A 17,037-nucleotide genomic window follows, 5' to 3' on the forward strand; every position below is an offset into this window, starting at 1 on the left:
GATGTGCTCCATCAACAGGCTCCCAGGATTTGCAATATTGGGAAGCTCTGAAATATTTCTGAGGCTGGGCATGGTGGCTCACGCCTGTAATCTCAGCACTTTGGAAGGCCGAGACAGATGGATCACTTGAGGCCAGGAGTTTGAGACCGGCCTGGCCAACATGGTGAAACCCCATCTCTACTAAAAGTACAAAAACTAGCCAGGCATGGTGTCACATGCCTGTAATCCCAGCTGCTCAGGAGGCTGAGGCAGGAGAATCCCTTGAACCCAGGAGGCAGAGGTTGCAGTGAGCTGAGATCACTCCACTGCACTCCAGCTTGAGCGACAGGCAAGACTCTGTCAAAAAATAAAAATAAAAGATTTTTGAAATTGTACGCAGGCACTTTTGTTATTTTGAGTAGTTAATAAGGTGAGCAGCGTTTTTACTAATTCACTGTATTACTTCCCTATTTAATGTTTGTTAACTTAGTGGTGTTGCTATCTGTTTTTTTAATAGGTTATCGAGGACACCAAAGAGAAAAGAACCGTCATCCATCAGGCTATCAAATCTCTGTTTCCAGGATTAGAGACAAAAACAGAGGATAGGGAGGGGAAGAAATACATTGTAGCCTACCACGCAGCTGGGAAAAAGGCTTTGGCAAGTAGGTGTCTATGGGCGGCTTCTTCCTGCCAGGCAGCCGTGAGCGGCAGGCCCGGCTCCTCGTTAGCCTTCCCTGTTCATGTTCAAGGGCTACTGTAGTGCTGCTCAGAGAACAATATTGATCATGTCCCTCCTTCAGAGAGGGTGAGTATTGTCACTTCAGATGCCAGCGCAGCCCAGCAGCCTGCCTGGCAAGGGGCATTAGGTCTTCTATGTGAGTAAAGATTTGCTGAAATTATAGTAGTGCCTGAGAGTCTTAGGAATTTGATATGTTCCCTGAAGAGCAGAGCATACTGAGTGGCAATTCAAGAAGAAAATAGAAGCATTATTGCTCATTCTGTGTTCTTCATGGAGGAAAGAAAGCTTTCAGATGAACAAAAAAGGCTTGTCACCTATCCCAGTGGCACATTTTTTGCGAGGCCCCTATATATTTGTGTGTTTTTTTTTTTGGAGACAGAATCTCCCTCTGTCCCCCAGGCTGGAGTGCAGTGACACAATCTCAGCTTACTGCAACCTCCACCTCCTGGGCTCACGCCATTCTCCTGCCTCAGCCTCCCTAGTAGCTGGGACTACAGACACCCACCACCACACCTGGCAAATTTTTTTGTAGTTTTAGTAGAGACGGGATTTCACTGTGTTAGCCAGGATGGTCTCAATCTCCTGACCTCGTGATCCGCCTACCTTGGCCTCCCGAAGTGCTAGGATTACATGCGTGAGCCACCGCGCCCAGCCAAGGCCCCTATATTGAAAGAGGCTTATTTTTTGCCAGGCCCCTATATTGAAAGAGCTTTTGCTTTCCAACTGTATCTTCTTCAGTCACACATAAAAAATACGGAATATATAGAAAGACACCCTTTTGTCTCAGCCCATCTTTTGTCGTCTGTCATTCATTTGAAATGGGCATATTCCCAATGAGTGACCGATATTTATGTTCTAATAAATATCTGTGTTTTCTACAGCCACAAAAGTTTCTATTTGCATATAACCTTTCAGGAAAATTAGGTAATTTTTTTCTTTTACCTACCAAATTGACAGATAAAATTAAAATGAAAATTACAACAAGAAAAAGTTACTTCCTTACCCTCCTCTCCTACCAGTGGTGACCTGTATTAATGAACAGTTATTCCCAGATATATATGTTGGGGCAAAATTCTAAGACCATATGACAAAAACCTGTTTATTTATTAGGGCTCTGTCAGTATTCTTTTAGGTTAATTCAACAGTTAATACTGTGATGGATGAAGCCTTAATTGCTTATAACCGTGTTTCTAGTGAAATTAGAGGGTGTAACAAAAAAGAGAACAGGAGAAAAGCTTAGCTGTGCCTGAAGAAATAATCTAGTCAAGTCAGCAAGTCTGGATAGTGCTATAGAATGAGATACCTAAGCAGTTCCAGAGGAAGAGGTGGGGATCAGAGGCCAGTTTTCAGTGAACACTGAAAAGAAAAGCCAGATGATGTGTCCTGGAACTGCTTGGGGCATGAGTTGTCAGTTACTTTTTGCTTCACAAACAATGATGTGGTTGCTGTATGTTTCTTTAATGTCTAGGTCATGGTGTAAAATATCACTGGAGCAGCCTTTTCTCAGCCAAGGTTGTTCAAAGAGGAGTACGCCCAGTGGAAAGTGGTTTGAGCCACTGTTGGTTCAGTTCTCCCAAGGATAGTGTATAGGTAGTAATTACTCTAGATGGAGAGGAGAGGTGACTTGCTACAGACAGCGATGCCTTGGGGCACTTGGTCCTCATTCTGTCAGGGAACCCAGTTGGGAAGGCTGCTAGGGAGTTACTTTTTGTCAAGAAACAGCCCACGTTGGTCAGCAGTGCTGCCCATTATGAAGGCAGGAAGACAAGGCAAGGTCTTACTCTGCTTGGTGTGGTCGTGAGGAAGCAGGTTGGAAAAAGCAAAAACTGTTTTTTTTGACAGGTGGCTTCTTGGAAGTAATAATCATTTCTTAGGATGCTAGGTTTTGTGAGAGGATGGAGAACATTTTCAGACCAGAGCAGCCATTACAGTCTTTCTACCCATCCCCTTCATTAAACACGGTGCCAGGTCTCTCATGTTGTGTTTTTATCCACGTTTTCTCTGCTTATGCCACACCTACCTTTCATTTTTTGTTGTTACAAAGTTTCCTTAAGATTCTACAAGTGAAGTGCTGAGCTGTAGAGCTGTGTCATGTGAACTACCCTTCCTCATTTTCCTTTGGGCACCTGCAGTAAGATAGGAATTTCTCACTTTAAAAAGAAGCAAGAAGGAAGTCAGATTGGATCAACCCCACTTGTGTAGAGAACCACACTTCTTGAGCTTGTGGTGTTGTGGCATTTATTCAAAGATGGACTAAATCTCTGCCATCTGAGCTGTTTTCTCCCACCTCCTCATGGAAGGCCACCCCTGGCCTGCATTCATCTTTTACAGACCCCACTCTTCCCAAGCTGAGAGTGGCCTAAAGTGAACACCCCTAGGAAAGGAAGAAGAGCTGGTATCCAGAGATTATTGTTCATGGGCCTCTACCAGTGACAGCTTGGCCTCCTGAGCCGTCTTGCCTAGCATTTGAATGATTTAGCTTTTAAAGTATCATTACAAAGCTTTGTAATTTACAATTTTTTTTTTAGCTGTATTACTACCAGATCCTGATATAAATTGTTATTGGTGGGTTATACATTATCTAGCAGATTCACAATATTCTTAACCTGAACTTTTCTCAGATAGAACTGTGCATCCTAAAACATAGATGTGGTAGATTCTAAATCATGGTGCCCAAACACCACAAATTACCAACTATTTAAACTCAGACATTATTTTATGTGTTCAGCCAGTCTCATAGGGCACATTGCTTTACCTACCAAAGTGTATATATGGTATTTTTTTGAAAATACTATCTAACCTATTATAACATTACTGATAATTTATATTTTGAGACAGATAGTATACATTCCAAATGCCTCTGAGAACATAATTGTTAAAGACTTTACGTAAAAAAAGAAAATTCTGCCATGTAATATGTATAGGTTCTCTATACTTTCTGAATTGAATTGTCCCCAGGAGGGATCCCTGTGTGTAGGAATCCATAGAGACTCAGAAGGAAGAGCCAGACAGGTACAAAGAAGCTCTCTGGGAAAGACTAGTATTATGGAATCCACAGGAATAGGGAATCGCAATAATCAGAGTGGTCAGTGGACTACCATTGCTTCCGTTCCTGTAGCAATGGAAAATGCTACAGGTAGATCCAGCAAGATAATTACTCTGAAGCCTATCAGTTTAGCAACATGGAAGTTGTTGGTGTTTTTTCAGCAGAGCATTCTAGTGGAATGATGAGGTTGGAAACCAGTTTACACAGTAGGTTGAGATGGAAGGTAGTTTATACAGACTGCTTTTTTGAATAACCTGCAAAGAGGAGAAGAAGGGAACATGATTAAGGAGAGAGGAACATGGGTTAGGCTTTTAAGATGGAAGAGCTGTGAGTTATTTATATATGCAAGGGAGACAATGGAGGGCCGGGTGCAGTGGCTCACGCCTATAATCCCAGCACTTTGGGAGGCCGAGGCGGGCAGATCACTTGAGGCCTGGAGTTCCAGACCAGTCTGGCCAACATGGCAAAACCTTATCTGTATAAAAAGAAAAATGTATGTTTTCAAAAAAGAAAGAGACAACGGAGAGGGAAGGTGAAAATTCAGGGAGGAGAATAACAAACTAAAGGTAATGGGTGGAGTAGAATCCCTGAAAAAACTGAAGGTTGGTGTACAGGGGTGCGATGGTGGGAATGACCTTGAATAAGAAGGAAAGAATGTTCTGCATGCTACCCCATCTTTTCATCTTTCTCAGCTAGAAACATTTTTCCTTCCTTATTCATGGAGATCTCCGTGCTCAATAAATGAAACTTCCTGAACTTGGTTTCCCTTTTATCTGGTTTCCATTTCTGCTAGACTGGGACTGCCTTGTCAGGCCCTCAGAAGCTGGAAGCAGCCTTCTTCAAATAGGAACCATATTACCCAGCTTGGGAATTCTGTGCATTTGCAGTATAAATCAGTGTCTCAAAAATGTCTACAAGTTATTTTAAATTCACTCAAATTATAAAGCTAAGTATATGCTGCTTAGCATTCTTAGGGGGTGGAATTTTATAAAGTCACACAAATTGCCCAAAATAAATGGAGACTCATTGATTTTTCTGTTATTTAAAATATTTCCAGTTAATCAATGCATATACTTAACTATTTTTTATATTGAGTGCACTTAGAAAAAGAATACATACTTGTATCTGTTGTTTGCAAAGGAGATAATTGTATGCATGCTCAGTGCTTGGATTTGCTAAATAGAAGATGCATGCTTGTGAGCCAAAACTCATACTCTGTTGTCATGGTTTCTCTTAAGGTATAGCAGCATTTAGTTTTTAAGTCTTGTGGCTTCATATATTTCTTGCCATTATACTTATTATGAATACTCTGAAGAGGTAGTTGAGAAAAATGTAGCTACACTTCCTCAGCTTTTATCACAAGTGTTTTTAAAGTTTTTATTGTGGACATTTTCAAACTTGCAGACAAATAGAGGAAATAATATATGGAACCTATGTACCCATAAACCATCTTCAAGATTATCAACATTCTGTTGTTTTATTGATCTATTCTTCCTACTTTTTTTTCTTGCTGGAGCATTTTAAAGGAAATTCTACATAGCATGGCTTTTCACTCATAAATATTTAAGTATGTATTTGCCAGATGAGGACTGAAACCCCAAACTATTAACACATCCAAAAACATCAACAATAATTTCTTCCTATTGCATATTTGGTTTTGCTGTATCTCAAAAATGTCTGTCTTATATACAGATGGCTTGTTCAAAGAATGTTAAAAACAAGGTCAGAACATTGCACTCATTGATAAGCCTCTTAAGTCATCTCTTAAATCTTTTTTAATCTATAAAGAACTTAGCTGTTTTGTATAATATTTAACATTTTTCAAATTTAAAAGCCTTTATAATTCAATGCAAAAAATTCATGAGACCCGGAAAAGTACAAAGCAAAGCAATAATTACTTGTAGTCTCACTATCAAAAGAAAAGATACAAATAGCATTTTGGTACATGTCCTCCCATATTTAAGAAAACAAATCTCTTTTTGGGGAAGCATTTACTATCCTTAAACCTTTTGCTTCAGCCCATGGGTACAGACAGTGCAGCTCTGAGGATGAACTAACATGCCCGTTGTGAAGGGATTGAGACTAGGAGGCTGTACCTGTAGGAGAGTTTTCTACTTGTTCACTGTTTGCCTCTAAAACATTCCATTGTTAATGTCTAAATCGCTGTTAACCCACCGTATAACTACCGGGTGCTGTAGAAGTCCTCAGTGTAAACTTATCATGCGATCATTTGCATGTTCACCTCTAAAGCACTTTAATATTATCAATTAAACATTGCTCTTTTGTGCTCTTTATGCTGTGCATTTGGACAGAGGTCAGAACTGCAGCAGGTAAGAGCATTTGGCGTTTCATGTAGATAAAGTGAAATGCCAAAGATTTTGTCACAAGTACTAAGTATAGACAACTTTGCTTAACTGATAGTGAGCTGGAAGGAAAACCGAAAATGATATTCCTACTCAACAGTTTTCTGAAGAACTTGTGAGGAATTCACACCAAGAACTAAAGAAATACTTGTAATACTTTTCTGTCCAAGACAGAAAAAACTCACATATTTATCAAGAAGGAAGGGTGATTCACTAGGCATACATGCTATGGCAGTTTTCTGAAATGGTTTATGGATTCTTTTGTTCTTTTCATTGTAGCTTAAATCACTAACTTACCAAACAGTGCTTTTGCCTTGACAAAGCCAGGTATCGAAAGTACCAACTTCAGTACCAGCAGTATCTTAAGCCTCTGAAGATAAAGGATTCATGAGTTCATGAGAAAGGATTGTTTTTAAAAGAAGAGGACTCTTTCTAGGAATTGTTGTATGAAACATTTTTTCAGCTTTTCTTTCGTGGAGTTACAGTAATCAGATGAACTAGATGTATTGTTTAAGTAACAACTGCAGCTCTATGCCACAAAAGACTTATGAATGTTATTGTACAGTGTCTGTAAAGTGCAGTTTGGGCTTACATATTTTTCCCAAAGTACTTAAATAAAAATATACACACTTTGAGCAGCTTAAATCTAAATCATATATATGTATGTGTGTCTATATATATGTGTGTGTGTATATATGTATATATATACATGCATACTTTTTGTTTGTTTGTTTTTGAGACGGAGTCTCGCTCTTGTTGCCCAGGCTGGAGTGCAATGGCACGATCTTGGCTCACTGTAACCTCCGCCTCCCAGGTTCAAGCAGTTCTTTTGCTTCAGCCTCCAAAGTAGCTGAGATTACAGGCACCCGCCACAACGCCCAGCTAATTTTTGTATTTTTAGTAGAGACGGGGTTTTACCATGTTGGCTGGGCTGGTTTCAAACTCCTGATCTCAGGTGATCTGCCTGTCTCAGCCTCCTGAAGTGCTGGGATTACAGGCATGAACCACCGCACTCGGCCTAAATCTTAGATTTTTTAACACAGGATTGAACAGCTGAAGTAACACTAGCTGCTCAGAAGTTAGCATTTAACCTGGCTTAATTTTTTTATGTTCTGTTTTTTAATTTAAAATATTTTTCTTTATTTTTTGAGACAGGGTCTTGCTGTATCACCCAGGCTGGAGGGCCGTAGCATGATCTCGGTTCACTGCAGCCGCCACCCGCCGGGTTCAAGTGATCCTCCCACCTCAGCCATCTGAGTAGTTGGGACCACAGGTGTGCACCACCATGCCTGGCTATTTTTAGTGGAGATGGGTGTTGCCATGTTGCCCAGGCCAGTCTTGAACTCCTGAGCTCAAGCCATCTGTCTGCCTTGGCCTCCCAAAGTCCTGAGATTACAGATGTGAGCCACCGTGCCCAGCCACATTTTAGCTTTTTATTTTTAATATGGATAGATAATATTAAGTGTCCAACTATAGGAAATGTAATACCTCTAGTCTACACAGCTATAAGCACTTAACCTATATTTCTTTATCAGACTAGAACTGATTTCCCACTCAAAGGTTCTATAGCGAAAAATGAGCTCTTACACATAACTTTTACTATGGTGTATATAACGTTAATTTTTTTGCTTTCAAGATCCAAGAAAACATTCTTGGCCAAAATCTAGGGGAAGTTACTGCCACTTTGTGCTATACAAGGAAAACAAAGATACCATGGATGCTATTAATGTACTCTCCAGATACTTAAGGTGAGTTACTGTTGTTATGCCTATACAAAATCAAAGCAACAGAAATGTATATTCCTTTTTCCATGCTAATGGAAAAAGGAGCAGGAGGAGCACGGAAGCAAACGCTCCTCCCAATGATAGTTTTTCTTTCTTTTTTTTTTTAGACAGTCTCACTCTATCACTCAGACTGGAGTGAATGATGGTATGACCATGGCTCACTGCAGCCTTGACTTCCTGGGCTCAGGCATTCCTCCCACCTTACCCTCCCGAGTAGCTAGGATTACAGGCATATGCCACAATGCCAGGCTAATTTTATTAGGTTTTAAAGACAGAGTCTCACTATATTGCCCAGGCTGGTCTTGAACTGCTGTGCTCAAGCAGTCCTCACACTTCAGCCTCCCAAAGAATCACCGATTGGCCTGGCACAGTGTGGCTCACGCCTGTAATTCCAACACTTTGGGAGGCCAAGGCGGCAGATCATGAGGTCAAGAGATCAAGACTATCCTGGCCAACATGGTGAAACCCCGTCTCTACTAAAAATACAAAAAATAGCTGGGCGTGGTGGCGTGCGCCTGTAGTCCCAGCTGCTCAGGAGGCTGAGGCAGGAGAATTGCTTGAATCTAGGAGGCAGGTTGCAGTGAGCTGAGATCGCGCCATTGCACTCCAGCCTGGCAACAGAGCAAGACTCCATCTCAAAAATAAATAAATAAATAAAACCACCGATCACAGATAGGAGGTGCCTTGTTTCCTCCAGGCATGAGCCACTGTGCCAGGCCATGAGGATAGTTTTCTTAGGCAATGGATGAATTAATTTTTTTGACCCCCACATGCATAGTGCCAATAATTCAAGATGAAAATTCCATAAGTAAATGATTTGCATGCAGTTGAGAGTTACCAATCCATGTGGCTGAAAATAAAAGTTAACTTTCTCTTTTGAAAGCCTATACTTATCTTTGACGTGGTTGCAGAGGTTGGTTTTGCCAGACTGGTAGCTCTCAATTCCTGGAGACTGACTAAACCTGAGACCGGTCTGATTTTCTCACAGGAATGTAAATATAGCAGAGACTGGATCTCTGGGGATCGGCAAGGTGCCAAAGCTTTTCTTAAAAATGGAAGTGGCTACACACCACAGCAAGTCTGTATGCTGTGGAAATTTGGTCTCCAATATATATTTAACTCATTTTAAATATGGTAACACAGTGTATTAGTTTGCTAGGACTTCTATAACAAAATACCACAGACCAGGTGGCTTAACAGAAATTAATTTTCATATGCTTCTCAAGGCTAGCAGTCCCAAGCTCAAGGTGTCGGCAAGTTTGTTTTTTTTTTCCGGAAGCCTCTCTCCTTGGCTCACAGATGGCTGCCTTCTCACTGTGTCCTCATGTGGCATTTTCCCTGTGCACGCACACCCTGGTATCTCTGTGTGTCCACATTTCCTCTTATGAGGACACTGGTCAGATTGGATTAGGGCCCACCCTAAATGGCCTCATTTTAACTGAATCACCTCTTTGAAGGCCCTATCTCCAAATACAGTCACATTCTGAGGTCCTGGGGGGATCAGAGCTTCAACATACTAATTTTGGGGGAGACACAGTTCAGCCCATAATACACAGTGCCCAATTAGGTAACATTTATTGTGCTGTATTTATTAACTCTCTGGGAGAGAGTCTGTGATACTACGCCTGTACCTGAGCCAAAGAGAACAGACTCTTCCTGACAGGAATAGATAGGTGGGGAGGGAGTTCCTCCGAGGTCGGGAGTTGAGGATTGCTCAGGGTTTAAGAAATCCTTCCTGACTTTCCTTCTCATATGGAACGGTTAAGTTTATAAAATACTTCTTAGTTAACTAGGTTACTTACATCTTCGTATCAAAACTATTCAGATCCCAGCTTTAGCATTTCATTTGGCTTTTTTCGTTTTTTAATACAAAGCAATAGCAGCATTTTAGGAAAATTCACACAGTCACTTTTTAAAAATTGAAGATGAATTTTCATAGTGGTACGTTATACCTCTAGAATGCATTTTTCTTTGTTTTCACTGTCTTATGTAATGAATTGCAGGTGATGGGTAGGAAGTGTGTTGTGGCCTTTTTTGTTGCTGGTTAGCCAAATCTTTGAACAGCATCAGTTATTTACTAATAGCTACAAATGTTTACACTACTAAGAAAGGAATTATTGACTGGGTGCGGTGGCTCACCCCTGTAATCCCAGCACTTTGGGAGGCCGAGGCGGGTGGATCACGTGAGGTCAGGCATTCAAGACCAGCCTGGCCAACATGGTGAAACCCCGTCTCTATTAAAAATACAAAAAATTAGCCAGATGCAGTTATACCTGTAGTCCCAGCTACTTGGGAGGCTGAGGCAGAATTGCTTGAACCTGGGAGGCAGAGGTTGCAGGGAGCCGAGATTTGTGCCCCTGCATGCACTCCAGCCTGAGTGACAGAGAGAGACTGTCTCAAAAAAAAAAAAAAAAAAAAAAAATTGGCCATCATTTACTTTTTTTTTTTTTTAAGAGACCAGGTCTCACTATGTCACCCAGGCAGGTGTGTAGTGTGCAGTGGCTGTTCACAGGCATCATCATAGCGTACAGCAGCCTTGAACTCTGAGTGCAGACAGTCCTCCCCCCTCAGGCCTCCCCAGTAACTGGGACTGTAGGTGCATGCCACCACACCTGGCTATCATTTACTTTTCTAGCTTGCATATGAATTTATGTTGTTTTCATAGATTTTTTTTTTTCTTTTTTTGAGATGGAGTCTCACTCTGTGGCCCAGGCCGGAGTGCAGCAGTGTGATCTCGGCTCACTGCAACCTCAGCCTCCTGAGTTCAAGCAATTCCCCTGTCTCAGCCTCCCGAGTAGCTGGGACTACAGGTGCACACCACCACACCCAGCTAATTTTTGTATTTTTAGTAGAGATGGGGTTTCACCATATTGGTCAGGCTGGTTTTGAACTCTTAACCTCGGGTGATCCACCCGCTTTGGCCTCTCAAAAAGTGCTGGGATTGTAGACATGAGCCCCTGCACCTAGCCTTCCTGGATTCATGTTAAAATAAAGTTTCTCTTCATTCTTCTCTTACTGTGTTACGATTTTAAGTATGTTTATATTAAAACTTGAATTATGAGAATTAGGGTCCTTATGATATTATGGTATGTGACTTCAGATGATCTTGTTTCTCTCTTACCAGAGTCAAGCCAAATATATTCTCCTACATGGGAACCAAAGATAAAAGGGCTATAACAGTTCAAGAGATTGCTGTTCTCAAGTAAGTAGAGAGCACGTAACAGGATTTATACTGTAAAAATCCTGGCACTGCTTTTCAAAATTCTCAAATTTACTTTGGGGGTTTCTCTCTTTCAACTTTAGATGGTGCTTCTGCCTGTTTAAAAATTACTTTTCATTTTGTTTTTTTTCTTCTTCTTATCTATGAAACGTGTATTATTTGTGTAATTTTTATTTTATTTATTTATTTTTTTGAGACAGAGTTTCGCTCTTTTTGCCCAGGCTGGAGTGCAATGGCGCAATCTTGGCTCACCACAACCTCCGCCTCCCAGGTTCAAGCGATTCTCCTGCCTCAGCCTCCTGAGTAGCTGGGATTACAGGCATGCGCCACCACCCCGGCTAATTTTGTATTTTTAGTAGAGACGGGGTTTCTCCATGTTGGTCAGGCTGATCTTGAACTCCCGACCTCAGGTGATCCACCTGCCTCAGCCTCCCAAAGTGCTGGGATTACAGGCGTGAGCCACCACCCCCGGCCTGCAATTTTTAAATAATTTTTTTTGGTAAAGCCAAGAGAATAAATGCTTCTATCTCTCTTTTGTTCATTCATTGTTAAATATAACTGTTATTTAAAATTACAAAACAGTGAACATGCTGTTTTGTTGTACACTCGAGATCTGCAGATAAAAATGATGGTCTGTGTTTTTGAAGCAATTATAATTAGTGGAATAGGCAGACATGTAAATCAGAACTTCTCCTGCAGTGAGATAAATGCTGAAATAGAGATATACTTTGGATGTTAATGTATGCCTGTCAACAAGCATAGGACTTGATGTGGAGGGAACACAGGAAAGCTTTCATAGAAAATGGAATGCTGAGTTTTAATTTAGTTCAAGGCTTCTCATCCTCTGCAGTGTTGCCCTTTGGGGCTGGATAATTCTTTGTTGTGGTGACTGTCCTGTGCGTTGCAGGATGTTTTGCAGCATCCCTAGCCTCTACCCACTATGTAGCAGTAGCAACTCCTTGCCCACTTATGGTAGCAAAGAATGTCTCTAGGCATTGTCAGATATTCCCTGAGGGCCGGAATTGCCCTTAATTGGGAACCACTGGTCTAGATTCTAGAAGGATGAGTAGAGATTTCCTGGGGCTGGGTAGGATTTAGGGTTGTTTTTTCCAAACCAAAAAAGCAGTTTAAGAAAAGACATTGGAAAGCATATTTGGTACCTGGCATGTACTTTAGTTTTTGAGGAGCATAGCAAGAAATAAGGATCTAGGAGTTAGGCAGGACATACATCCTGAAGGGCCTATTAGGTCAGGTTGAGGATCTTTGCCTCGACCTTAATCTAAACGGGGAGTGATGTATAGAGGCTGGATTACGGATCGCGGGTGGAGCAAGACGTGCGAAACTAGAGACCAGGGCTTTTGTCATATTCTGGGGAGGGAGAATAAGAGTCTGAGCCCAGTTAGTCACAGTGAAGGTAAAAGAGAAAGGATAAATTTAATAGCTGTACTGTGTCAGACACATTTAGGCTGTCATATTAGTATACCTCCAGAGGCAAGGAATGGTGGGAGAGAGAAATAACATAGGGGCAAGGAAACTTCTAGAGGTGGTGGATGCATTGTCCTTAATATGGTAATGGTTTCATGGGCTTATACACATGTCAAAACTTGTACATTTTAAATGTGTACAGTTTATGTCAGTCGTACTGCAATTAAAAATGAAGTATGCTATGTTTGCTACCTCCACTTAAATCATGTATTTGTTTTGGTTTCTCGGATTTTTTTTTTTTTTTAGACAGAGTCTTGGTCTGTCATCCAGGCTGGAGTGCAATGGTGGGATCGTGGCTCACTGCAACCTCCGCCTTCCCAGTTCAAGTGATTCTCCTGCCTCAGCCTCCCAAGTAGCTGGGATTACAGGCATGTACCAGTGCACCTGGCTGATGTTTATATTTTTAGTAGAGATGGGGCTTTGCCATGTTGGCCAGGCTGGTCTTGAACTCCTGACCTCAGGTGATCCACCCAGCTCAGCCTCCCGAAGTGTTGGGGTTACAGGCATTAGCCACCATACCCAGCCCAGATATTTATTTTGAATTTTCTCATCTTTTTATAAAGAATTTGTGGTGGTATCTCCTGTTTACTCCATAGTCCCCTACAGTTGGGCTTCTTTCCCACCACTTTTCTGATTCGCCTGAAATAATGTAGTTGTTGAACTGGTTGCATCCTAATATTTATTCCATTTCTTTTTCTTCCTTGACCTTGGGATAGTGGCATGATGTCATAAAAGCAGTCATCTCACCATTGCTTTTACTGGTGGTGTGTACAAATATTGAAGCATTTGAAAGAGAGCAGGAGTAAATACATAAAGATGAGGTGTTCCTATCTGGTGGCCTGGTTTCATTTTCTCCCTGTGGCATATAGAATGTAAGAATAAAGGAGCAGGAGTGGGTAAGGGAGCTTGAAAGAGAGTGAAGATTTGAAATAATCTCTGTGGGTAATGGGCCAGGGGCTCCCCAGAAACTCAAAAGAATGGGGGTAGGGGGACAGGGGTTTGAAGGCTCAGGCTTTCTCATCCTCTGTGGATAGAGATGTCACAACAGAAGGTTTTTGCCTTCTCTTTGGTATCTAAAATACCTAGTCACTTCCTATGATTTCTAGCTGGCTCTGTGAATTTTGCTTCTGATAAAAAAAAAGTTGGTTTATTTTGTTTCTTTCTCTTTTTTTTTTTTTTGGAGATGGAGTCTCACTCTGTCACCCAGGCTGGAGTGCAGTGGCGCGATCTCGGCTCACTGCAAGCTCCGCCTCCTGGGTTCATGCCATTCTGCTGCCTCAGCTTCCCGAGTGGCTGGGACTACAGGTGCCCACCACCACACCCAGCTAATTTTTTGTATTTTTAGTAGAGATGGGGTTTCACCGTTTTAGCCAGGACGGTCTCGATCTCCTGACCTCGTGATCCGTCCGCTTCAGCCTCCCAAAGTGCTGGGATTACAGGCGTGAGCCACCACACCCAGCCACTTTCTTTTTTTTTTTTTTAATCTGAGATGGAGTCTCACTCTGTTGCCCAGTCTGGAATGCAGTGACACGATCTCAACCCACTACAACCTCCGCCTCCCCAGGTTCAGGTGATTCTCATGCCTCAGCCTCCCAAGTAGCTGGGATTACAGGCGTGCTCCACCATGCCTAGCTAATTTTTTTGTATTTTTAGGAGACATGGGGTGTCACCATGATGGCCAGGCTGGTCTTGAACTCCTCATCTCAAGCAATTCACCCACCTTGGCCTCTCAAGGTGCTGGGATTAGAGGTGTGAGCCACTGCACCCCGCCTATTTTGTTTTCAACCCAGAAAGAACTAGGTAGAAAATGAAAGGCCTGCCATAACTGTACTTCCTCCGAGATCACCTTATTCGCAACATGGTATATATTTTTTGGGGGACTTTTTTTCCTTTTTAAACAACAATACTTACATATTCTTGTTTTGAACAATAGGTAGTATACCTTATTTCCTGTAGGTATATAGCAAAATATATTTAAATATGTGGATATATCCTAATTTAAACCATTACTTTATTTTTGAATGTTACATTGTTTCCTCTTTCTTGCTATTATAACTTGCTATTATAACCCAAATATAATAATGCTATTATATTTGTAGCTAAATCTTGGCACACATCTGTGATAACTTCATTAAGATAAACTTAGCAGTGAGATTACTGACTTAAAGGGAATATGACATTTTAACGTGGTTTGTCTTTTTTCTTTCCATCTGCTGGTCAAAACACAGAAATTCTCTCTCTCTTTTTAATAGCAAAGCCTAATTGTCCTGCAAAAAAGTGGTACCAATTTACCACCTTTATTCTAGTTCCCTAGAATCTTCCTCAGCATGGTGTTATGATGGGGGCGGGGAGTCATTTGCTAATTTGAGGGTCAAAAAATGGCATCTTGTTATTTTATTTTGCATTTTCTGATGTGAAGTCTTTGAATAGTTGAAGACTAAGAATATTTCTTTTTTTTCTTGGTCAGCCAGCAGGTGTCACACTTCATCAGGACACTGCTCTGTCCTCAGATTTTTGCTGCCTTTATCATCTTCCTGTTGACTTAGTAAGAAACTGTGTTAGACACCTAAATGTTGGCCCTCTGAAAGCACACAGCACTTATCTCGCGGATACAGGCTACATTAGTTTGTTTAATGGATACATGGGGCCAGGCAGATTGGCCTTTCCCGTGGGAACTCGTGAACAGGAGAAACCCACTCTGCCACACAAGCATTTGAATGATTGCTGGATTGATCACTCCTGGGGATAAGCAGCACGTCTTTTCAGCTTCATGAAACTCTAAAGCTACCTAGTAATTTTAGCAGGGTCTCAGGCAGGAACAGTCTCATTCAGAATGATTTGTTTCTTTTCCTGCCTGTTCCTGCCAGTCTCCTTTCTGAACTTGGGCCAGTATTTCCCTGGCTTTGTTAATTAAGGTTTTCTGTGCAACATGTTGCTTAATTGGTTCCTGATGTTTAAAAGCAAGATTTTCATATTCCCTAGTTACTCACTGAATTTGCTGTAAATTTGCATCCAAAGAGCTTGATGTGGGATCATAATTAAAACTGTGAATTGTATCATGAAGACATTGTCAGCTTCATTCCATTTCTCAGGGAGCACCCACCCCAACCAGAGCTGAGTATACTTCTTGCTTTTTGCTGTGCTGGAATTTAGAGGTAGATGTCTATCGTATATTCAAGAATTGATACTACTCTTCAGTCACAAAAAAGAATGAAACAAAATACTGATATATATTTAAACATGGATAAACCTTAAAAACATTCCACTAAGAAGTCAGGCACACAAGGCCAGATATTGTATGATTCTGTTTATATGATGTGTCCAAAATAGGAAAATCTTTAGAGGCAGAAAGTAGATTAATGGTTGCCAAGGTCTGCAGGGAGAGGAAACGGGAGTGACTGCTGAATAGGTACAGGGTTTTTTTTCAAGTGATGGAAATGTTCTGGAAGTATATAGTGGTGATGGTTTCACATTGTTGTGAATATACTAAGAATCACTGACATACATACTTTATAACAGTTAAAATGGTAAATTATATATTTTTTATTTTATTTTTTTGATGCAGGGTCTCGTTCTGTCACCCAGGCTGGAGTGCGGTGGCACAATCTCGGCTCACTGCAACCTCTGCCTCCCAGGTTCAAGTAATCCTCCTGCCTCCGCCACCCGAGTAGCTGGGATTACAGGCATGCACCACCACGCCTGGCTAATTTTTGTATTTTTAGTAGACACGGGGTTTCACCAGGATGACCAGGCTGGTCTCGAACTCCTCATCTCTAGCAATTCAGCTGCTTCAGCCTCCCAAAGTGCTGAGATGACAGGCATGAGCCACCATGCCCAGCCTTGTGAATTTTATATTAACTTTGTCTCAACTCTTAAAAAAAAAAAACAAAAACAAAAACAGAGCTATCAGGCACTTCTGTGGCACCATTAGGAGGCAGTCTCTGGAACACTCTCTCTAGGACAGCTCCTAACCCTGAATTGTTCTGTCAGTTTCTACAGCAGTAGTTACTGCCTGAAGAGGAGTTCTGTCTTCCTGTTCCTCACTGTGTTCATACTGATCCTCTGCTTCTAGATTCCTTGGGATACAATTCCTGGGTTAATTCGTGCTCCCATTGCCCCCATACATAGTCCAGGAATTCACGATTACAGTGAGCTATGATTGCACCACTGTACTCCATCCTGGGTGGCAAAGAAATTCCCTGTCTCTAAAAAAGAAAGAAAAAGTTATATAAGAAAATATTTAAAAAATCAATATACACAGCCAGGTGCAGTGGGTTATGCCTGTAATCCCAGCACTTTGGGAGGCTAAGGCGTGCAGATTACTTGAAGTCAGGAGTTCCAGAGCAGCCTTGCCAACATGGTGAAACCCCATCTCTGCTAAAATTACAAAACTTAGCTGGGCATGGTGGCAGGCGCCTGTA

The 17,037-nt window shown here is 41.5% G+C and overlaps 1 protein-coding gene across 4 annotated transcripts in view; it reads left to right on the plus strand.

The window, feature by feature from the left end:
* The window catches only part of PUS7 (pseudouridine synthase 7), a 67,037-nt gene that overhangs the window by 19,936 nt on the left and 30,064 nt on the right, over positions 1-17,037 (plus strand). For 3 of the 4 annotated variants that reach the window (XM_031665260.1, XM_031665261.1, XM_031665258.1), the window contains exons 5-8: positions 497-641; positions 6,077-6,094; positions 7,764-7,875; positions 11,036-11,113. In XM_031665260.1, coding sequence (XP_031521120.1) covers positions 497-641; positions 6,077-6,094; positions 7,764-7,875; positions 11,036-11,113 — 353 coding nt within the window. The remainder of the gene's footprint in view (positions 1-496; positions 642-6,076; positions 6,095-7,763; positions 7,876-11,035; positions 11,114-17,037) is intronic. The other variant, XM_031665259.1, reaches the window with a different exon arrangement.

Source organism: Papio anubis, chromosome 4 (genome assembly GCF_008728515.1).
Source record: "Papio anubis isolate 15944 chromosome 4, Panubis1.0, whole genome shotgun sequence".
Classification (NCBI taxonomy): Eukaryota; Metazoa; Chordata; class Mammalia; order Primates; family Cercopithecidae; genus Papio; species Papio anubis.